We start from the raw sequence: 25,221 nt of genomic DNA, 5'->3' as shown, positions 1-25,221 counted from the left end.
TGTAAATATTTTGTGCTTATTTTACAGTAAATTGTATTGATTCATTAAATGGCATACTGAGTTTTCTACATCCTTTGTTTCTTAGATGATGATTATCTGAAAAAGAACATTCCACCAGATGCTGAAGAGCTATCCTTTGAAGTATCTTATTCAGAAATGGTTACAGACGCTCCAAAAAGAAATAAATTTAAGAAGTCAGATTTTAAGAAAGAAGACTATGTTTTAACTGTAAGTAAAATCTTTCATAGTTATTCCATAGCTTCCTGTGACTTCTCCATGGTGCAAACTAAGATTTTTTTTTTTTTAATTTCTGTGTGTGTGCCCAAGGGGATGTGGAGACGCCTCGCGTTAGTGTGGTGTAACACCGGGGGCACCACTTGTTGTGCATGCATAGCCTGCCTGGCAGCCCCGGGTGCTTGAGTACTGTTTTATAAATGAAATAGGATTTCCAGCTGGCTTGTGTGCTTTCATGCACTTTATATCCTTACTTTACTAATATGTTAATACAGAGTCTAACTGTATACCTGCTTGTGCCTCTAGAAGCACATATCACAACGGGGTATTGCAGAACAAGTCATAACAAGTAAGAGCTTACAGGACAGACTAAAAATTCATCACAGATAAATTCAAGAATTTATAATATTATGGGATGGGCAAGTAGTACTACATACTTCATTATCCTGAAAGCCTCATTTTATTTATATATATGTGTGTGTGTATTTATATATATTATATATATTTTATATATAATTTTGTATATATGTAAATTTTATATATTTTATATATTTTAATTTTATATTTAAAAATTTTATATATTTTATATATAATTTTATATATTTTATATATTATATATATATATATTATATATATATATATATATAATATATATATATATTCAGGATACTATATCCTGATAAGCCCAATACAGAAACTATGTTACATCGATTTGTTTACTACTCAATAAATGCATTTGTGGAGTTCATGATGTGGAGCCCTGAATGTTCTGTGCTAATCAGGGCTGACAGCATGATGAGCAGGGCTCACATAGTTTCAGAGCTAAAGGAATGAGTCATCTAGAAACAGGCGTCTTTGCCAAGTGGCCTGGACCATTCCCAGATTAATACCCTATGATGGAGAGGAGGAAGAGGACGGGTGAGAACTGTAAGACTCACTGAGTGCTTTCTATAGGCCCCATGCCACACTAGGTATTCAGTTGCAATCATACCTGTGATTGCTCCCATTTTACAGCTAAGGCAACTGAGGCCCAAAAAAGCTAAGGAACATACCCAACACCCCACAGCTAGTATGTGGCAGAAACTGGATTTAAATCTATGTGTGTCAAACTCCAAAACCCCTCCCGGTTCCTGAACAGTCTCTATTCTGGAGGTCACACTGGCATTCTGGGGCAAAGATGGACTCCAACAGGCCTGGTTTTGGGGGAGCCCCTCCGAATCTTTAGAGAGAGTTGTGCAAGAGAGGATGCTGACCCCCAGTTCCCTCATTCAAATTGTCCATCTCCTTCTGAAGTTTGGCTCACCGGGGTGCAGGCCAGCCTCCCATGGAGAATTTTGCATGGGGTTTAGCACATGGTAAGTGCTCAGGAAATTATTTTGGTTCTTGTTTATATTGCTGTTGTTCTGTGTTATTGCTATGTGGGTCTTGGTCTCAGAAAGAATATAAAATAACTAAGTGTTTAATAGCACATGGTATGCCCAAACCACATTCTATATTTTGTTGTGCTTATAAATATTTGGAGTGCCAAGGAACAATTGTTGAATGAATGAATGAATGAATGAATTGATGGATGGTTTCAAAACGCCAAGGAAGTTCTAATTTAGGGAGTCCCTATGAAGAATGTATACTTAAAGCTTTGTAATTTAAATAACTATAGGATTTTTCTACTTTTGCTTTTTTTTCAATCCTGGATTTTCCGAGAGCAAAGGATTTATTTTATACTTTATATATATACTTATATATAATACTTATACTTATATAATTACATATTAATTATATGTTATACTTATTGTATAAAACTTATATTTTATTCTTACTTATATATTATATAAGAACAATCTCTTGCTTTTAAAAGGTCTTACTTCATATAGTCTTCACAATACGTCTGGATTGTTGAAGGGTTTTTGGTTGTCGTAGTGTATTTTGCTTTCTAGTGTGAAAATGGAGACCATAATAATATCATTGTCTTTAAAATAATAATAGAATTATTTGGCACTTTCTATGCATTTTTCTTTTTAAACACTCTTTGGGTCATCTAAATTAGATTTTTAAGGTGCTATCTCGGCAAGCGTGTGCAATCACTTTCAATTTGGAAATTACAGTTTTTTAAAATATGCAGAAGAGAATAGATGATGTCTGAATTAAGGACTAATGGTCCAAAAAAAAAAATATGTCAAAAGCTCTCCTGGGAGTGCCTAGATAGTGTACCTTGTATGCATGTCTCACGTGTGCCCATGGTGCGTACATTTCGTGTTATGCCTGGAATGTGCATTGTTGACAATACAGGATTTCCTTTGGAAGAAAGCAGTTTTTACAGTTGTGAGGGCAATGATATAGTATACTCAGAGCACTGTTTTGCATCTAATTTAGCATAGTAGTGATTTTCAAACAGTCTAAAAATTGTGTTCATAATCTTTCTATGATGCAGCATGCTCCTCAGATATTTTTGCAAATAGCATGTCTTGCTATAAAGGTTTAGAATGTACAGGTGGTATTTGAATGAAGGTATAATCATTTTCCGTTGCCATAAAAAATAAATATCCTTAATATGTATTTTAGAAATTTATTGTTCAGAAAACCAGATTTGGCCTAACTGAAGCAGGAGATCTGTCTGCTGAAGACATGAAGAAAATCCGCCACCTCTCTCTGATTGAATTGACAGCCTTTTTTGATGCCTTTGGAATTCCACTGAAAAGAAACAAAACAGAGAAAGTAAAAGGACGAGGTAATTAAGAAGACTGATTTCTTCTGATTTTAACAGTTTGACACATTAGAATAAGATAATGCTTTTCTGATTCTTTTTTTTCTTTTTTGACTGTGTTACAATGAAGACAATGGGATTTTTGGAGTTTCACTTACAGTCCTACTGGACAATGACCGCAAGAAAGACCCTGGAGTGAAAGTTCCCCTTGTGTTACAAAAAGTGAGTAGAATGTAAAGGAATGGGGAATTAATAGAGCCTCGGGCTTACAATTTGTTCTTTGTAAACCTGCTAATGACTGTCCCTTTAGATGTAAGACACTAAAGCCCTACTAGGACTCAGTCCATTGTTGGTTTTCAGCTTTCTTCCATGAATCTCCATGACATCCCACAGCGCTTAGACCAGTAAGCCTCACTGTGATCTTTTGGAGCCTGTTGCATTGTCTGACCATAAAGCTTCAGGTGATGGACACAGATGCACCATCACAGGGCTTCCTTTGGTTATATTTGTTTCCAGTTTTTTTTAAAGTTACTTGTGTGTATGTATGTATTTGTGTGTGTATTTGATGATTCTGTCTGGGAGAAAAGAACCGTTAATTATTAATAATCCGCTTACTGATCACACAAGTATTTGCTGAGATATGTCATAGGTTGGGTGTTCCAAAATGTGTATGTGTGATCACTTAAGTTAATTTTCCAAGCAATGGTTAATAAAGTCTAAAAGTCTGCTTGTTCCGGTGGCTTTAAATGTGACTGAGAAGATATAATACTTTAAGACAAAGAAGAATTTTGGTTTGGGAAGTTTTGAAAGTGATATTATCTGAAGTATCATATGCTAATATCTCTCTGACCATCATTGGTGAATGGCTCATTTGCTTTTAACTCTAATGTTTTTTTATAGCGAAAAGTTTACACCAGTTTACCTAAGTATACATTTATTCAACAGTGACATCCAGTGACACAATTAAAACTCCAAGCCCTAAATAGAAATCTTACTGAATTTTAAATTGAGTTTTTAAATTATTATAAAAGTATTGACCTAGGAACCATATACGAGTATGAGTACTTACTTTATTCACAGTAATAATCCTATGACTCTATTATTTAAATTTTGCTACTAGTGCCTCAAATTGAGTTACTCCTCAAATCAAGTGACTGATTGGCTGCCAGTGGGAGCAGGGAGAATGGCAGAGGATGCCAGCAGTGTGCCAGCGTGCACAGGGGCCATCTGTAGGGTGCCTCCCCTGCACAGGGCTGTGCTAGTGCCTTCCATATCCTGTCATGTCTTGTCAGTGCCGAACAGCCCGAGGACGTTGGTGTTATCATCTCTCTTCTACTGACGAGGCAACTGAGGCAGAGTAGGGTGAGATAACATACCCAAGAACACACAGCCAGCAAGACGTAGAAGCGAAAAAGAGCACAGTATATATATTCAAGGCCAAAGTCCATGGTGACTCTATGATTTCCTTTCCTTCCTTGAATTAGAACCTTTGTCCTCTTGTAAAGAACAGAGTTTGAAGAAAATGCATAAAATTTTAAAACTGAGAAGATTCAATACATGAATTTATATTATTATGTACGTGCAAAAACCTAGCACAGAACTTAGCAAATGGAAGGTGCGTAAGACATAAATGCTAGTTAAACTAAATCCAGATTTATATCATATTAGCAACTCAATAAATTTTAGCTATTATTACTATTGATGTTAAGTGTTCCTCTTTAAGACAGCTTGAGGTATTACTCTTCCATTCCTATCTTTTCTTGTGGACGTATTTCTTCCCCCTAAATATCTATTTCTCTCCATACCTACAAGAAGTTCCCTAGTTCCAGGCACCATCATGTCTTGAAGGGAAAATACCAGAGACTCTAGATTCTGCTCTTGTGTGAACTTGAGTAAATCATGAATCCCTTCCATGCCTCGGTCTCCTCAGCAGTAGAATGGGATTACTAATAGTACCTGCCTCATAGGGTTATTGTGAGGATTTTAATGAGTTAATAGATGTAAAGTACTGAGAATGGTATCTGACATGCAAAAAGTACACGATCAATGTCAGTTTTTATTGATATTTTGACACCATTATCATCACCATGACAGTTCATGAGAGCTATAAACCTTTACAATTTCTACCTCCATGATCAGATTTTTTAAAAATTCCTATAGTTTCTTAGCCAGAGTGGTTGCAACTAATGATAGTGATTTTACAGTCTTTTCTTATAGGTCAATCTGCAGGAAGAGATATAATAATCAGATCTTAAAATAATTAAGTGGCAGCATGCTTTAGTGGTGAAGAGCACGAGCTCGAGAGAGTCAGTGCCGTTACTTTTAAGGTTGATCCTGGGAAAGTGATATAACAGCCTAAGACTCCATTTCCTCATTTGCAAATCGGAGGGTAATTTAGACCTCAAGTGGTGTTGTAACACTTACCTAGGCATTCAAGTCCCAGACATGTACATACATATGCTTGGTAATTTATTGTTTGTTGTCATCACTATTATTTCAGATGTTTGTAATCATATGGAGATCATTTATTTTTGTAATGTATCATTGCTTTCTAGTTTTTTGAAAAAGTTGAGGAATCGGGTCTGGAGTCTGAAGGTATTTTTCGACTTTCAGGATGTACCGCCAAAGTCAAGGTACCAAACGTTGTCTATCTTCCTCCTTAGAGATCTAAGCTAGCTAGACCTAGTTCATACAAGCGTCAGGTATCTAATCCTTTGTTGTTGTTTTTGATACTGTTAGTTGGCCCTCTCTAATATTCGTCAATACCTTTGATTAGATGTTGTTCCATGGTCCTGAGTTGTGTATTCTTTTAAACCAATAAAAATCCAGCAACACTGAAATAACACATCATTTCACCATCAAAAACTGCTGCTTGTAGTTAGTTTGTAAAAGTTGAAAAGTCCATCAGTTTTTTTGGGTTAAACCCTTTAGTTTGCTGTGTTCCTCTCAGTCATGGAATTCAGTAAGCCAATGTTATATGAGCCCTTATTTCCATTGTCAGTTGCTTTATACTTAGAAATATTGTTTGGCTCTCCTTTGAATGAAAGTTCTTATAAGAATTTATAGGTATGGCCATAACCACTGTAATACTCACTCAGCTGTTCTAAAACCCAGTTCCATTTAAAGTAGTATTAGTTTCTACCTGACACATGAAGAATTCCTTCCTGCCCTCATATCACTGTTTGGCTGGTGGACATGGAAACATGAGCAGTTTTAAGTGTTGAATCCCTGAAAAAAAAGTCTTAAGGTGAGGGAAAAGTGAACATGGTTCTGTTTAGAACTATTAAAAGGAAACGTGTGAAAGAGGAAAAGCCTATCTTCATTAATTCATTTTGGTACATGTTTTGGGAAATTTTATTTGTATCAGAAGATTTCGAGTTTTTATATAAAAATCTGAGGAGATGTCTTTCTAAGTGGAAACTGAGAATAAATAGGCTGTGTCTGTTGGAAACTCCAGAAAGCAGATGTTGGGATGAAGTTAGAAGTGGAAGAGGGTTACTGGGGATAGTGCTTCTGAAAGCTGAAGAGGCGGAGGCGGGGTTGGGCAGGCTGAGCCACAGATCCCAACTCAGGTCTGACAGTTAGTTCATCCTGTCCCATGAAGTGGCTACATCCCGGTCCCCCCACCACACTTAGTCATTGCTAGGCCTTCCTGTGAAGAACAGGCTGAGGCAGATCGGAAGGAAGGTGCTAACAGCTGGGGGAGTCAGCCTCCTGGATTTTTACAAATGATCGGCAAGTTCTTTTTGAAGGGAGATCTGAGCAGTGTACCACCGATTTGCCAATGGCAGAAGGGGTCAGGGCATTTTGGGGTTGTGACTTCCCTAGGAGTGAAGATTACTGAATACTGGCGCAAGTTCATTTGGAAGACAGGAAAATTCCTCATGGCTCCTTAAGGTTTATGCTTTTTAAATTGAATCTGCTTTTGTCTCAGGTTCTCATAGGTGTGGTTGTCATATATACTGCAGAACAAATATATCCTCAGTCTGAGGATGAAGGCTATCACAAGTTTTGGTTAAATCTTTGGTTGTGTAGAGTTAGAGAATGAAAATAAAGTCAAACAAACAAATTTTTTAAACAGAATTACACTCCATCTGTCTAAACATCCCTCCATAATTAGGAAGTTGTATTTGCCCATATACTTACTGGCGCGCGCGTGTGTGTGTGTGTGTGTGTGAAACCCACAGTATGATTTAAAGTTCTCTTTTTAAATAGTCAAAAAGAGAAAACATTACATCGCATTTCTTCTGTGCATGAATTTTAGCATCGTAGAAGAAATTTCTTTAGCTAATCTGACTGAAAAAATGCTTATCAAAAGCTAGTAATTCCTTCAAAGTGTTCTTAGAAACACATACATTTCTGAATCACATTTAAATAAAAGTCCCTTTCTCCCCTAATCAGTTTTATGTAGTTTCAGCCTATTTATTCCATTTCTTGTTAGTCCAAAAAATGTAATCCAGATGTTTCACTGGTTTGAGTTCCGGGAAAGCCAATGTGAAAGAAATCTGGGCCAGTGAACAGAAACAGGGGACTATTGCAGTTAGAAAGGCATTGTAACTTGATATATTAAAGGGGTCTTTATTTCTATCCTTTGTTCAAATTTTTAAACTATTTTCTTTTGTAATTTCATCTGTTAGATTATTTTTTCTAGGAATATGCTTGGGGAAAGACCGTTAACAAAACTCCACTTTAGTTATCCTCAAACTGTGCCAAATGGGCGACACTAACACTAATGTGTTATTGTGAACATCCAGCTTGATTTTGTGCTTTCAAGGAACGCAGTGTTGAGGGAAAGTTGCTACTTCTAGTCACACAGGGGTCACAGCAGCGGAGACCATTTCTATGTTTAAGGCCTCAGATCATTTGAAAACAGTTTAATATTTTGTGTATCCAGTAATTTTTTTCTTTCCAAAAAGGATAGAAATTTGAGCCAAACACTTGGAAATGTGTTTTATGGAAGAAGGCAGACTGTTTGACATGTGAGGCTTTTTATTTTGTTGTGTTTTTTTGACTCAGTTATTCTGAGGCTGCTCTAAATGTTTTCTAATTATGTTACCTGGTCTGCTCATTTCCCTTCCTGAACTGTTTTTTGAAGCTGAAGGCAGGTCATTTGCTATAAAACTACCTCAGAAATGGAAGCAGGCTGTATGTTTGCTCAGAGGAGATTTAAGGTCATGTCTCTGACCCTTGCCTGGTGTTCTCATTATCATTGGACAGTAAACATGACTTCTTTAACCTTTAAATGCTCCCTGTCTTTGGCAAGGTAAATTGAACACCTGATTTATATGGTTTTACAGTTAGAACCACAGAAATATCAGCTCTGCGTCTACCCTCCACAGTCTGCTGTGCCGGAAACCAATAGAGGATATTTTTTCTCTCAGTTTTGTTTTATACTGGCCATCCAGACAAGATTATTGTCTACAATATCTACAATCACCTATGCATGGGTTTCCCATAGTAATAACACTAAATTTCATAACAGACCGAGAAGACGGGGACATAACGAGCAGCTGGCATTCACTGAGCGCTTACTGTGTGGCAGGCCCTGCCCCCTGAGCTTTACATTATATCTCTGAATTCATCTCCATCAGGTTGTTGTAATATCCCTATTACACAGTGAGAAACTTGAGGCACAGAACATACAAGCAGTCACTTCTGGAATTGCCATAAAAACCTACAGAATCTGGTAATAGAGCCTGCTCTTGACACTGGAGTCGTGCATGATGCCTTTTAGGTGACAGGGAACCACTGACAGGTTAGAATGATGGTCACAGTATTTCAGATAGCTTCTTGTGACGGAGGTATATAGGATATGAATTTGAATTCTTCTTCCCTCGCTGGTGCTTCCTGCCCACTTCAAACCCATTTCAACTTTGCTTTACAACAGTGATACCAGGCAATGGATGAAAAACACGTGCTCCTCCTGTATAACCTGTTAACTCCACCTACCCATCACTCAGCAATCTGAGATGAGAATCATCTTGGACTGTTATTTCTCCCTCTGGGTCTCATATTCAGTTCATCACTGCTTTTTTTTTTTTTTTTTTTTTTTTTTTTTTTTTTTGTAATTTTTAAATTTACTTTTAGACCCTCTTCACCCATTTCTCCCAACCTGAAACCACCCATCTTTGGCAACCACCAATCTGTTCTCTGTATCTATGAGCCTTTTTATTTTTTTGATTCCACATAACAGTGAGGTCATATAGCAATTGACTTTCTCTGTCTAACTTAATTCACTTAGTGCCCTTGAGGTCCATCCACGTTGCCACAAATGGCAAGATTTCATTCCTTTTTATAGCTGAATAATATTCCATAATATATACACAGAGGGTGCCAAAAAAGGTCTAAACATTTTAAGAAAGGAAAAGACTGTGTAAAAATTACACTGATAGTAACCACTTTGAGCACCTGTTGTAATTGCAGAAGTCAAACATGACTTGTATTCATCTTTTGTGTTCAGTATATATTATTACAATTTAATACAATTTTCCTTTCTTAAAATATGTAGAATTTTTTTGACACCCTCTGTATATATATATCATAAAGACAGTATATAAAGACAATAGAGATCAATGACACTAAGAGCTGTTTTTTTGTAAAGATAACAAAATTGACAAGCCTTTATCTGGAATCACCAAGAAAAAAGAGAGAGGAGGACTCAAATAAATAAAACATCAGAAATGAAAGGGGAGATATTGTAACTGATACCACTGAAAAACAAAGGACCATAAGGGACTGCTATGAACAATTGTATGCTAAAAGTTGTACAGCCTAGAGAAATATATCACTATTTCTTTATTCATCCACTGATGGACATTTAGATTGTTTCCATATCTCGGCTATTGTACATAATGCTGCTGTGAATATGGGGATACATATGTTTTTTTGAGTTAGTATTTTTGTTTTCTGTAGACAAATACCCAGAAGTGGAATTGCTGGATCATATGCTAAATTTATTTTTAAATTTTTTAATTACTTCCATACTGTTTTCCATAGTGGCTGCACCAATTTACGTGGCCACCAACTGTGCACAAGCATTCCTTTTTCTCTACATCCTTGCCAACATTTGCTATTTTTTGTCTTTTTGATAACAGCCATTCTAACAGGTGTGAAGTGATATCTCATTGTGGTTTTGATTTGCATTTCCCTGATGATAATGATGCTCAGCATCTTTTCATCTGTTAGCCATCTGTATGTCTTCTTTGGAAAAATGTCTGTTCAGATCTTCTGCCCATTATTTAATTGGATTGATTATTTTTCTGCTACTAATGTATTTTAGATATTAGCTCCTTATCAGATATATGATTTGCAAATAGTTTCTCACATGTAGGGGGTTGTCTTTTCATTTTTTTGATGGTTTTTTTGCTGTGCATAAGCTTTTAAATATGATGTGGTCACACTTATTTATTATTGCTTTTGTTGCTTTTGGTGTCAGATCCAAAAGATCATTGCCAAGATCTATGTCAAGAAGTTTACTACCTGTGGTTTCTTCTAGGAGTCTTATGGTTTCAGGTCTTCAACTCAAATGTTTAATACATTTTTCAGTTAATTTTTGTGTATGATATAAGATAGTGGTCGAGTTTAATTCTTTTGCATGTGGCTGTCCAGTGTTCCCAACACCATTTATTAAAGAGACTGTCTTTTTTCATTGTATATTCTTGGTTCCTTTGTTGCAAATTAATTGACCATATATGTGTGAGTTTATTTCTGGGCTTTTCATTCTGTTTCAACAATCTATGTGTCTGTTTTAAAGCCAATGCCATACTGTTTTAACTACTATAGCTTTGTAATATAGTTTTAAATCAGGGAGCACTCAAGAGCGCATTGTCTCTTTGGTATTATTTGTGGTTACATAAAAAAGTTTAGAATATTTGTTTTATTTCTTTGAAAAAATGCCATTGGAATTTTTATAGGGATTACACTGACTCTATGGACATGTTAACGATATTGATTCTTCCAGTTCATGAGCACAGAATATCTTTGCATTTATTTTGTCTTCTTCAGTTTCTTTTATCAGTGTGTTGTAGTTTTCAGAGTACAGGTCCTTTACCTCTTTGGTTCCATTTATGGTTAGGTATTTTACTCTTTTGATATCATTGTAAATGGGATTGTTTTATTAATTTCACTTTTAGGTAGTTTGGTGTTAGTGTATAGAAACACAGATTTTTATGTATTGATTTTTGTATCCTAAAACTCTGCTGAATTTGTTTTTTGATGGAGTCTTAGGGTTTTCTCTATGTAAGATTATGTTATCTGCAAATAGTGACAGTTTTACTTCTTCCTTTCTGATTTGGATGCCTTTTTTTTTTTTTTTCTTGCCTAATTTCCCTGGCTAGGACTTCTAATACTATGTTGAATAAAAGTTAAAAGAGTGGGCATCCTTATCTTCTTCTTGATCTTAGATGGAAGGCTTTCAGCTTTTCACCATTGAGTATGACATTAGTTGTGGGCTTGTCATATATATAATATGGGTCACATTATATATATAATGTGACCATTATATATGTATGTGTGTGTGTGTGTGTGTGTGTATATATATATATATGTGTATATATATATATATATATATATATACATATGACCCATATATATGTCATATATAGCCTTTATTATGTTGAGGTGCATTCCCTCTGTATACACTTTGTTGAGAGTTTTTAGTCATAAATGCATGCTTAATTTTGTCAAATGATTTTCCTGCATCTATTGAGATGATAATGTTATTTCATCCTTTATTTTATTAATGTGGTGTATCACTTTGACTTATTTGTAATGTTGAGCTATCCTTGCCTCCCTGGAATAAATCCAACTTGATTAAAATGTGTATTACTTTATTGATTTATCAATATGTTGATCCTTTTCATGTACTGTTGAATTTTGTTTGCTAATATTTCGTTAAGGATTTTTGCATCTATGTTCATCAGGGATATTGGCCTGTAATTTTCTTTTGTGGCATTCTTGTCTGGTTTTGGCATCAGGGTAAATAAGCTTGGAAGAGTTCCCACATCTTTTGTTTTTTGGAAGAGTTCGAGAAGTATTGGTGTTAATTCTTCTTTGAATGTTTGGTAGAATTCAACATTAATATCATCTGGTCCTGGACTTTTGTTTTTTTGGGAGGTTTTTGATTACTGATTCAATCCCCTTACTAGTAATCAGTCTGTTCAGATTTTCTATTTCATCATGATTCAGACGTGGTAGGTTGTATGTTTCTAGCAATTAAGGCTGTACAACTTTTAGCATATAGTTATTCATAGCAGTCCCTTATGGTCCTTTGTTTTTCAGTGGTACCAGTTACACTATCTCCCCTTTCATTTCTGATGTTTTATTTATTTGAGTCCTCCTCTCTCTTTTTTTCTTGGTGAGTCCAGATAAAGGCTTGTCAATTTTGTTATCTTTATCAGAAAACAGCTTTTAGTTTCATTGATCTCTATTGTCTTTTTAAACTCTATTTAATTTATTTCTGTTCTAATCTTCCTTCCTTCCTTCTACAAATTTTAGGCTTCACTTGTTCTTTTTTTTTCCCTAGTTCTTTGAGGTGTAAATTTAGTTGTTGATTTGAGACTTTTCTGGTTTTTCGAGGTAGCCATTTATTGCTGTGAACTTCCCTCTTAAAACGGCTTTTGCTACATCTTACAAATTTTGGTATGTTTCCAGTTTTGTTTGCCTCAAGGTATTTTTTTTATTTGTCTTTTGATTTCTTCTTTGATCCATTGGTTGCTCAGTAGCATGTTGTTTAATCTCCACATATTCATCAATTTTTTAGTTTTCTTTGTGCAATTAATAAATAGTTTCATAACATTGTGGTCAGAAAAGATGCATTACTTGATTTCAAACCTCTTAAATACCTGGTTTCCCTGAAAGTAACACCTAGCTGGACAATCAGCTCTAATGCGTCTTTTGGAGCAAAAATTATATTATATTACATTATATTATATTGTATTGTATTGTATTATATCATATATCATATCATACCATATCATATCATATCATATCATATTATATTAAAGACCCAGTCTTATATTACAGTAAAATAAGACTGGGTGTTCTATAATATAAAATAATATAATATAAGACTGGGTCTTATATTAATTTTTGCTCCAAAAGACACATTAGAGATGATTGTCCAGCTAGAGCTTATTTTTGGGAAAACAGGGTATATTAAGACTTGCTTTGTGGTCTAACATATCCTGGAAAATGTTTCATGTACACTTGAATAGAATGTGTATACCGTTGCTTTTGGATGGAATGTTTTGTATATGTCTGTATATGATTAAGTTCATCTGACCTAATGTGTCATGTAAGGCCAATGTTTCCTTATTAATCTTCTGTCTTAATGATCTATTCATTGATATAAGTGGGATATTAAAATCATGTACTATTATTGTGATTGTTGTCTATTTCTTACTTTAGGGCTGTTAATAGTTGCTTTATGTATTTAGGTGCTTCAATTTTGAGCGCATATTTACAAATGTTATATCCTATTGTTGGATGGTCCCCTTTATCATTATGCAATGCCCATCATTGTCTCTTACTACAGTCTTTCTTTTAAAGTCTGTTTTGTCTGATATCAGTATAGTTACTCCAGCTTTCTTTTGGTTTCTATTTGCATGGAATATCTTTTTCCACATCTTCACTTTCAGTTTCTGTGTGTTCTTACACCTAAAGTGAGTCTCTCTTAGGCAACATATAGATAAGTCTTGTTTTTTTTATCCATTCAAACTCTGTGTATTTTTATTGGAGAATTTTGCCCATTTATATTTAAAGTAATTGTTGATAGGTATGTACTTATTGCCATTTTGTTATTTATGGGGCATTTTGTAGTTCTTCTCTGTTCCTTTCTTCTTCTCTTGTTCTCTTCTTTTATGGTTTGATTACTTTCTTTAGTGGTATACTTATGTCCCTTTATCTTTTGTGTATTTACAAGTAGGTTTTTTGCTTTGTGGTTACCATGAAGCTTAGATATTAACAACTTATATCTATAAATGTCTATTTTAATTTGACAACTTAAATTTGATTTCATTCTAAAGCTCAATATTTTTACTCTTCCCTACTACATGTTTTATGTTTTTGATGTCACATTTTACATCTTTTTATCCTGTGTATCTCTAAACTAATTGTTTCAATCATAGTTATTTTTACTACTTTTGTCTTTTAACCTTCATACTAGTTTTATAAGTGATTACTCCGTTATCTTTATATTTACCTTTTCAGAGAGATTTATTCTTTAACAGGTTTTATTGTTACTAATTAGTACCCTTTCTTTTCAGCTTAAAGAAGTCCCTTTAATATTTATGATAAAGCCCATTTAGTGGTGATGAGTTCCTTTAGCTTTTGCTTGCCTGGAAAACTCTCTTTCAATTCTGAATGATAACTGTTGGGTAGAGCATTCTTGATTGGAAGATTTTTTTTTCTCAGCACTTTGAATATATCATGCCACTCCCTTCTGATATGTAAAGCTCCTGCTGAAAAATCTGTTGATGGGTTTGTTGGGTATCCCTTGTATGTAACAGGTTTTCTCTTGTTGTTTTTAATATTCTCTCCTTGTCTTTAAATTTTGACGTTTTAATTGTAATATTTCTTAGTATGGGTCTCTTTGGGTTTATCCTTATTGGAACTCTCTGGGCTTCCTTGATCTGGATATCTGTTTCCTTCACTATGTTAGAGAAATTTTAAGCCATTATATCTTCAAACAAGATTTCTGCCCCTTTCTCTCTCTTCTCCTGGGACTCCTGTTATGCAAATATTAGTCTGTTTCATGTTGTCATAAATGCCCTCTAAACTATAATCACTTTTTTCTACTCTTTTCTTTTTTATACTCTGATTAGGTGAATTACACTGCCATATCTTCTAGGTGACTGAACCTTTCTTCTGCTTCAGCTAATCTGCTATTGAACCCCTCTAGTGTATTTTTCAGTTCAGTTTTTATATTCTTCAGTTCTATGACTTCTATTTGGGACTTTCTTATATTTTCCATCTCTTTGTTGAAGTTCTTACTGTGCCCATCCATTCTTCTGCCCTGTTTGGTCAGCATATTTATGACCATTACTTTGAATTCTTTATCAGCTATATTGCTTATCTCTGTTTTGTTAAGGTTTATTTCTGAAGTTTTATGTTGTTCTTTCATTTGGAACATGTTCCTTTGTTTCTTAATTTTTCTTGTCTCTCTGTTCTGTTTCTATACAGTAGATGAAACAACTCTCCCAGTCTTTAAGGAGTGGTCTTGTGTAGGAGATGAACCATGTTGTTCAACCTTGCCCCAGCTCTTTGTCATCTCTCTAACCTTTGTTCTTGTCCAAGTACTCAGGGAAGAGCTTTTAAAAGTATGCAAATATATACTGTGGGACTTCAAGCTTAAGCCCTCCTGGCCAGGTGACCTGGCGATATCCCCTTGCCATCAGTTGGAATAATTAGAGCTCTAGACTAGTGTATAAGCTCTTTTCTGGGAGATACTGGCGAACTGGAGCAATGCAAAGGGAAAGCATCAAGATGGCATCTTTCTAGAGAGCAGCTCTAGAGTCATCACTGATTCTTGAGAATTTTCCCTCAGAAAAATTGGTATTTCTTAAATGACCCTTTCTTTCCCTCAAGAAAATTGGTATTTCTTAAATGACCCTTTCTTTCTGTTTTACAACTGCTTTTCCAGGTTAGTCCTTGATTATCCGTCACCAGAAATGGTGTCATTGCCCAATAACTGGTTTCCTTGCTACCGGCCTGCTCTTTAACCAGTGCCAAGCACCACACTCTTCCAAATCACTTTTGCATCTGGCTATCAGAAAAGGTAAATGCCACCTTGTCATTCTCTTGCTTGGAAATGTCCCGTGTTGCCTCCTTGCCTACAGAATGAAGTGCAGTCACCTTAGGATTGACACTGGTCTGCTCCTCAGTCTCATCTCTCCCTTTACTCTCCTCCTTGCCCATGATGCTCCAGCCACACTGAACTAATTGGAGTTTCCCAGACCCATTGAGTCTCCTTGCACTTGTATCACTGCTTGAGCAGTTTCTTCTGTCCAGGACACCTTTCTATTTCCTCTTCCCCTGGCAAACTCCTCAGTAGTCCTCAAGACTTTGCCATAGCAGAGTTTGATTCTCTTTCATGACTGCTTGGCATACAATGTGTGATTTTTCTTATAGAATTTAACATCCTAACTTAGCATTATGAGTTCATGAAATAGTTCTGTCCACTGGACTACAACACATCTAAAGGCAAAGAGTGGATCTCATGTATTCTCTTCTTCCTAGAGCCTGCTCTCTTTTATTTCAAGAAGGTTTTACATGTATGCTTCAGTTCTTTACGAAGTGTATTTATCACCATAGGGTTGATTGCTTACCTGTATTATTCCTATTGTATTGAGAACTTCTCATGGACAGGAAGTCCTTCTTTTGGTGTCATCAGAGGGTGGCTCGAAACCATGCCTGTCTCTCTGTAAAAGACATGTCCTGCCAAGGTACCCCCATTTTGCAGGCTCTGGGAGGCATCAGCATGTTTATTTCTTGTTTGGAAATTGACTCTGGGTATGCATGTTTAAGGCTAGAAGAATTAGGCTTTTCATGAGAATAAAGCAGAGGTCTTAAAGAAACTGAGAGTTTTCAGTGTTACCTTTCTAAGCATTTTTTTTTTTTTTTGGAGAAGTTAGTATCAGTTGGGGAACTGACGATAACTGCCTGATATTAATAGGCAAACTCTGTAGTTCCAAGGAGCAGTAGGAAATGAGTTTGACTTTGAAAAAGAAACATAGACAAAGGGTGGCAGTGATAATCAAATGAATTGATAATGTAAAATGTATTACCAAATAGAACTTATGGAAGCTTAGTGATTTTTTAAAAAGTATTACACAGTGTTTTAAGCCTTATGAAGGATTGGACAAGCATGCAAACATGTGCAAGACATATGTATGTCTTGGAATAAAACTTTGCTGTAACTACTCCAGGAAGATGTCAGTTGGTCTGCATGTTGCAGTGAGGTTAGAGTTCCTTTATTTGGATATTTCTCATTCTGGATGTGAACTAGCTGAGAAGTATACATTCATGATCTGATTTAGAAATAGATGGCAAAAGGAAAAAGGGAAATGGAGGTTTTGTTAAAATCTAACAGTGCATTATCATGTGGGGATAGGTGGTATTCTGCCAAAACCACATAAATGAGACTGTGATCTGAGTAAAGAACTTTTATGTTTGTGTAGAATTAGCAAATGATTTCAAGATTAACAGTATGCTAAAAAGATTTTAGAAAAACATTTTTAAACATTTAGCAATAACTATTTCAATTCTTTAATCATGTTGAAAAAAGTTAGGCTTAGTAGATATCAGCTTTTTAATCTGTTTACAAAAATAGTTTGTGTAATGACAGTTTTCAAAGTGGGTCAGGTGGTAAAAGCTCATTAAATATTGACTGTTTTCCTTAATTTGCAGCAATACCGTGAAGAACTGGATGCCAAATTTAATGCTGATAAATTTAAATGGGACAAAATGTGCCATAGAGAAGCTGCAGTGATGTTGAAAGCATTTTTCAGAGAACTACCCACTTCTCTCTTCCCTGTGGAATATATACCTGCCTTCATCACTCTGATGGAAAGTAGGTAGAAAATGTTAAGTGTGAATGGACTAAGTTATAAGCTCAATAAAGTGACATAGAGTAGAAGAAAGATTGCATAATCATATGTGATCAGAAATGTATGTTTTTGCTCTTTCCTGGCAATGCTTGGTGAAATATTGCATGTGGTAGTAAATAGTCATCTCTTTACATATTTATATATCGAAGTCTGATAGATGTGATTTAGAGGGTTTTATAATCGTTAAAAGGCAGAGGGGTTTGCAGAGAGAATAGGCCCTTGAGATTTGAATTCCTGTTCAGCCATCTGTTAGTCACGCAGTCAGCCATTCTGAGCGTCATTACGATGCCTATAAATTACAGATAACATTTATGTGTCAGGGTTGCTGTGGGCACTGAATGAAGACATCTAGAATAGTGCCTGGTGCACAATAAATAGTCCTTCAAAAAATATAAGCCTTCTCTTTTCTTTAAATCTGAGGTCCTGGGCTGATGATGTAGCACATAATAAATGTTATACAAAGGTTGTTTTGTGTCTGAAAATTATAATATCACATAGTGTTTCTGAAAATTACAAAGTGACATAGATTAGGCCTTAAGTGACATACTTTCATAAAAATATAGTAACTGGAAAATGTGTGTTGTATTTGGCAGTGAGGGAATAAGTTGGCACGGTTTCAGCTTTAGGATTGAATATTTTGGAGGGTGTGACAAGAGAGAAATTTCGAAAAATAGAATGGGGCTAGATAGTGGGGACTTTGACTACTAACCTAAGGAATTCAGGGGTCACAGACCTAGATACATACAACATGTCCTCCCTTACCATCACTGATAGATTCTGCGACTTTAAGCAAAATGATGTATAAGGAAACCAATTTTATCACAGGCTAAGTGATATAAACAAGAGTTAAGCTCCTATGGCATCTCATCAACATTATAAGTTGAATAACACAATGTGGAATGAGAAGATATTATTTGAGGACCTGCTATACAAGCATGTTAAGTAAATGGTGATTCTACATGGACAGAAAATGGCTGTAGGCAGATTGAGAGAACACACCCTATATAAAGTGGTTGGCCACTGCATAGCTCGATTGTTCCCTATCTGATTACAACCAGTATGCTTCACTGAAGGGAGAGAGTCTGGAAAATATCCTAAAAAGGTTCACAGAGGAGTCCTCGTGTCTTTGTGTGAATTTGAAAGGGAAAAATACTATATTGCAGTGAATTAAAACCAGCCAACTCTGCAGGAAGCCCAAAGTTCTGGGCTGCTACCAGCAGGGGAAAATAGCCTTTTTGCCACCGAGAGTAAGCTCTAGTTGTAGCGAGATTTTCTGAAGGGAAGATTATAGACGTGCATATGTGTGTTTAAGTTGCCCTTCCTTATACTCTGAAACTGAGTTTGGAGAATACTCATTAACCACAAAACGGTGTAGGGCCAGGTTTCCCAAATAAAATAAAAATGGATTATTTGCCAGTTTAGATTTTTAATCTTTTTTTTTTAAATTTGTATTATAGATTTTTTTTATATTAAAGGAACTTCATAATTTCTCTGAAATTGGTAGAACTATAGAATCCATATCTGTATCTATTGTCTCCCCCCACCAGAGGGTTTCTTTGGTTGCTTTGGAAGATTATAGATAGCCCTTAGCCTGCAGTTTACTCATTAAAATAATGCTTTCTCTGTCCCTAAATGCTTTGTACTGAGATGTGCTATAATAATAGTTCCTATTATTCAGGCAAACTCATGTCAGCATGCATTAGCTGTTTTCAAAAATATCCTGACCTGTGTCATTGTTGTTTATAAATTTGACATTAATTTCTAGAAAGCCACTTGGGGATTGTGCTGAGACGATATGATACGCTCCTATAAATACTCCTCCCAACTGTCCCTTCATTACATGCTTATTTACATTGGTCATTACTCCTAACCCAGGTGCACACAACCTCCTGTAACAAGTAGCTTGTCATAGGACAAGCTTGTCCACTACTGTAAAGCTAAGTAACATTACAGGCAGCTGACTGGCTTTCATCCATTGCGTGTAAATAGATTTTTCTTCAACTTGAGAACTCCCCAGGGATTCTAGAATGTGATGCTTCCTGCCAGAATCTCCCCTCTAAGAGTCCATTTTGAGGGGAACACAGAGAGACAAAGCAAAGCCTGGATGCTGTGGTAAAATACATTTTCAGCACAGTTGGTTGTGGATTATCCAGTTGGGGATGGAATGGCTAAAACCCCTTCCCTAAAATGGCCAACCCTCTGGCGCCATCTTCTGTCATTGTTAAGGAATAAAATATCAACAATCTCCAAAGATCTAATTACAATCACCTTCCCTAAATGTCCATTTAAGAACTAGAATATGTGTCATTAATCATAACAAAAGCAAATATATAGAGAGATAACTATTTACAGGCACTAATGTAAACACTCTACACATATTAACTCATTTAATCTTTTTTTTTCCCAATTCTGGACATTCTGTTTATAGAAGCTACCTTATCTAAAGCTTTAAGTTAACATCTTTGCTAATGCTCATGATTGAAGTTTTTTTGAGTTGCCAGAAACAGCACCTAAGACTGAGATTAGTTTGTGTAGAATATTTATTAGGGTGTATACTGGGTTCCATACTCCTGAAAGGGAAGGAAAAGGACGCCAACTTGTGTAGAGGATAAGGCTGGGCAGTGATGTGGTCTCAGCCAAGACCTCATGTGACCCTATGGAGAGCTCTGAAGCTGGGGTGGCCTTTCAGATTTTTTTCCCATTGCAGTGAGAAAGTTGAGCATTTTGACTCCGAATCAGTCAGTCATTGGAATGCAGACTGCACCTGAGAAGACAGCATGACCTTAAGAAAAAACAACTAGAGGAGCGATTTCTAGGAAGAGCTGACAGCTGAGGCACTAGGTCCTTCCTTCCTGAAGGGAGCGATGCAGGCATCATGTCACAGTTTCCTCTACAGAAGGCATGGTATGAAAACAAAAGAGGCTTTCTGATTTTCTGAGACATTCCAATATGAAGAAACAAATGAGTTTTTAGAGGCAGTCAACATAAAAAAGGAAATTTTAGTTATGAAACAAAGCCCACATTTCTGAAGCTACAGGGATTACTCCATCTAAACCATTCTGCACAAAAGCAGCACCCTTTATGGATCTTGTTACTCTTGGTATTAAAAGAAGGTTTTCGCTCTGATTTTCTGAATCCATATTTGAATAAGAAGTACTAATTCAAGTATAGCAATCTGTCCCTATGTGGAAAAAGGATATCTCAGCTCTGTCTCATACAGTGCAGTGGATTTGGACATTCTCAAGACGTTTACTTAATGGCGCCCAAGTGAAAGTCTAGCACTTAAGTGCACTTGCTACATAACGCACCCACAAGGGCAAAGGCAAACTGGTCCAGACTTTTCAAAATATTGCTGAGAAAATTTCTCCTGAGAGACTTAACAGGTGACCACACTTTGCCATTTCTGTAACTGTCACAACCCAGGAAAAACTATAAAGTTGGGTCATGATTCACAACCCCACAAAAGGATAATTTGACCATTTACAAATGGATTTTATTTAGTTACCCAGATCACAAAGCCTTAAGTTTTAGTAACTTTTTTTTTCGAATTTATTCTCTATCTATGAGCTTAGTTTTGGGGGGAGGGTTGGGGTTTTCTCTAGGAGAAGGGTAATTTTCAGATTTAGATTTCACGTAGAGACCATACAGTATTTGTCTTTCTCTGACTTATTTTACTTGGTGTAACACCCTCAAGGTCCATCCACATTATTACAAATGGCAAGATTTCATTTTTTATGGCTAATAATATTCCATTGTTTTATATCTATCTATCTATCTATGTATCTGTCTATCTATATATAACTATATAGTTATATATATAGGTAGATAGATAGTTATATATAGGTATATGTATAACTACATATATAAAACTATATATAACTATATATGTGTATATATATGTATACATATACATAAATATCACACAATTTCTTTATCCATTCATTCATTGATGGACACTTAGACTGCTTCCATATCTTGACTACTGTAAATAAGCTGCAGTGAAAATGGGAGTGCATATGTCTTTTCGAGTTAGTGTTTTTGTTTTCTTCAGATAAATATCCAGAAGTAGAATTGCTGAATCATATGATAAATTTGCTTTTAATTTTTTGACACAGCTCCATACTGTTTACCATAGTGGCTGCACCAATTTACATTTCTACTAACAGTGCACAAGGGTTTCCTTTTCTCCATGTCCTTTCCAACACTTGCTATTTCTTGTGTTTTTGATAATAGTCATTCTAACAGGTATGAGGTGATATCTCACTGTGGTTTTGATTTGCATTTCCTTGATGATTAGTGATGTTGAACATCTTTTCATATGTCTATTGGCCATTTGTATATCTTCTTTGGAGAAATGTCTGCTGAGATCTTCTGCCCATTTTTTAACTGGATTGTTTGGGGGTTTTTGCTATTGTGTTGTACGAGTTCTTTATATGTGTTGTCTATTAGCCCCTTATCAGATATATGATTTGCAAATATTTCTTGCATTCAGTAGGTTGCCTTTTCATTTTGTTGATGGTTTCCTTTCCTGTGCAGATGCTTTGCAGTTTGATATAGTCTTACTTGTTTATGTTTCCTTTTGTTGCTTTGCTTATGGTAGCAGATTCAAAAATTCATCACCAAGACTTATGTCAAGGAGCTTACCGCCTGTTTTCTTCTAGGAGTTTTATGGTTTCAGGTCTTATGTACAAGTCTTTAATCCTTTTGAGTTTTAATGCATTTCATATTTGGAACAGCCCAGGGAGGTAGGTATGATGACTACTGCCGTTTTATGGATGATAAAATAGAAGCGATGAGGGATTAAATAGCCTGACCAAGATCAGTCAGTGGCTAAGTAGTAGATGCAGGATTTGAATCTGGTTCTATGATCTATGCGCCCAATAATTATACTTTGCTCCTTCTTTATATGGAAGCAAGATTTATTTTCTCTTGAATTGAGCTTTAAGCGTTCTGTTTGTAGCATAAAAGTAAAGCAAGATCTGTGAAAGTACTTTGAAAAGGGAAAAGTTATACAAATCCAGAATTATTTTGAGGATCTTGTTGGTCACCTGCCTTGACAATGGCATCATGTGATGTGAAAGAGGAGTTGATAAACTGAGACCTTTGTCCAAGCAAACCAATTTACATTGTTGGGCACAAAAATTGATTCCGTACCATCCAGACCTGTCGGAATCTTTTCTGTGCCACCCGATATTAGCAAGGAATGCTGTCAGAATACATCCGTGGTGTTCCAATTGTGTGGTTCTTTTTGTTTTGTTTTATTAGGAGGGCCTCACATCAAAGTACAATTTCAAGCCTTACACCTCATGGTCATGGCACTGCCTGATGCCAACAGGGACACAGCCCAGGTACGTTGTATTGACCTTATGGTCTGTCATTGGCTCAGCTGGAAAAATGAAAACTAAGATGACCACTTACTAAGCCAGCTGAGCGTGCTGCAAACCTACTGCCTTTCCACATTCCCCCTGCTGTTCTCTCCTGAGGAAAAGTAAATCCTGGAATCTTATTTGAACATTTAATTTTCATTCACTTAATCTGTTAAGAGCTATTAAGTGTCTACCACACACCAGGCACTGAGCTAGGGTTATGAGTAGGAAAATCAAAGATAAAAGACCTAACTGGAATAATCTCAGAAGTAAATGAGACCATCGTATACGTTATAAGATATAAAACTCTATAATTGTTGGTCTGCAATTGCCCACTTTAGTGGCAAAAGATGTGATGAGTGTCCTTGGGGAAGAAATTTGAAATCACTAATTTAAATAAAATTTTAAATGTTTATGACTTACAATTTATAAATTCAATTCAATTTAAAGAGTTCTACAATCTGAATTTTAGAGATTACCTCATAGGATCTGGTCGCTTTACAGATTAGGAAAATTAAGCTCAGAAAAATGCTTTTTTCATTAACATATAATAAAACATTTGATAGAATCCTATTCCATAGTTCTTTGCCCCAAATATCCCTCCCTTTATTTCAAATTCATTTCTTCTCTGTATATTGGTAAAACTTGAATTTTCTTTTGCTATTTTGATAATGATTCTGTATACAATAGGAATTTTGATATATGTAAAACAGATGTTGAGAATCTTTGAAATGAGGTAAGGATGACTTGGAAAGGGCCAATAATCTTGAGGCCAGTAAACATAATGCTGAAAACAGAGATGATTTTTAATAAACCTCTCATCAAACATTTCAGTTTGGTAAGGACCTTTCCTCCTACATAATGAAATCATCTATGTTAATTATAATGTGTTAATTATATTATATCCTCAACTTGAAGATGGGGGTTGGCTATGACATAAGAATGTCTTTTTCTAATATAATTTGGTAATTTTTCAAAAGCTGGAAATTTATCAGCTTGCTTTTAGGCTTTGCCTAAACAATGTTCTTTTATCAAAAAAAAATGTATCTGGTTTCGGATATCTGGGTCAAAATGTCACCTACCCTTTCATATAACTGAGGATGCAGCAATTATCAAATAATTCAATACATTTGTAACAGAAGGTCATCAAACAATATTACAGGACTGGTAAAGACTCAATCTCTCTGTCTTTCTCTCTCTCTCTTTCTCTCTCTCTCCTCCTCTCTCTTTCCCTCCCTCTATTCCTCCTCTCTCTTTCCCTCCCTCTATTCCTCCCTCCGTCCTTCCCTCCTTCGATTCTAAATCATGACTAGAACTAAGATTGAAGTTGGTGTAGTATAGAGATCAAGAGTTCTGGCTAAAGAATCGGGTTTCTTTGGTTCAAATCCTGGCTTTGTCACTTAATGAACTGATGCTGGGCAAAGCTATCAGTCCTTCTCTACCTTAGTTTCTTTATCTGAAAAACAGTGTTAATAATAGTACCTACCTCACAGGATTTGGACTGGTGATAAAATGAGTGGAGATATATATATATATATATATATATATATATATATATATATATATATATATTTACTAAGAATAATGCCTGGCTCACAATAAACCCTCAAATAAATGTTAACTATTATTATTTATGTGCTATCCATTTTCTCATTACAAATGCTGTAGCAGAATTCAAACTTGGAAAACTACAAAGTATCTCCGTTGAGGATTTCAGTCCCCTTGGTGAATTTCAGAAGGTCTGAGAAGCATTTATACTTTGGTGGCTCAGCCAAACTTTTATTAAGCTTTCTCAAATCTCTTTTTTTTAATGTTGAAAACAGCTGCATGTAAGCCTTTTCTTTTGGTCGGTTGAAGATTCCAAAATTGAAAAAGCAATTGAAAAAAGACAACCAAAAAGTAAAATTTTAAAATTTTGAATTGTATTTACATTTGGGCTGAGGAATGAGATACTCATTTCTTAACTCCCCCGTCCCCACCCCAAGGAAACAGTAAATAGTTTTTAACAGTAATGCTTTAAATTAAAGGTGTATTTTAGAATTACTTTTCTTCCTTCACAACAAAACTGCATTTCACGTTGTTGTGAGCTGCAATGTTTTCTCTTCCCAGTTTACTATTTAATTTTAATATTTGTCAAACTTGTTTAATATAAAAGACAATAAGAAAATGTAAACTATTATGTAGATAGACTCCAACATAATAAACTTTGTAAAAAGAAAGTTACTTTTATGAAGCAAAGAATTGAATAAACTGTTCACATTTCTCATTAGCACTTTTAAGCAAGTAAAAGAGAAACATGACATTTAACTATTCT

General features: G+C 35.5%; 1 protein-coding gene across 9 annotated transcripts in view; it reads left to right on the top strand.

The window, feature by feature from the left end:
* ARHGAP28 (Rho GTPase activating protein 28) overlaps nt 1-25,221 on the top strand; it is a 191,781-nt gene that overhangs the window by 136,723 nt on the left and 29,837 nt on the right. For 7 of the 9 annotated variants that reach the window (XM_033087890.1, XM_033087888.1, XM_033087886.1 and 4 more), the window contains 6 exons: nt 86-228; nt 2,794-2,959; nt 3,066-3,157; nt 5,491-5,568; nt 17,342-17,504; nt 22,807-22,889. In XM_033087890.1, coding sequence (XP_032943781.1) covers nt 86-228; nt 2,794-2,959; nt 3,066-3,157; nt 5,491-5,568; nt 17,342-17,504; nt 22,807-22,889 — 725 coding nt within the window. The remainder of the gene's footprint in view (nt 1-85; nt 229-2,793; nt 2,960-3,065; nt 3,158-5,490; nt 5,569-17,341; nt 17,505-22,806; nt 22,890-25,221) is intronic. The other 2 variants (XM_033087885.1, XM_033087892.1) reach the window with 1 other exon arrangement.

Source organism: Rhinolophus ferrumequinum, chromosome 19, assembly GCF_004115265.2.
Source record: "Rhinolophus ferrumequinum isolate MPI-CBG mRhiFer1 chromosome 19, mRhiFer1_v1.p, whole genome shotgun sequence".
Classification (NCBI taxonomy): domain Eukaryota; kingdom Metazoa; phylum Chordata; class Mammalia; order Chiroptera; family Rhinolophidae; genus Rhinolophus; species Rhinolophus ferrumequinum.
This window is presented reverse-complemented; position numbering and strand designations above follow the sequence as displayed.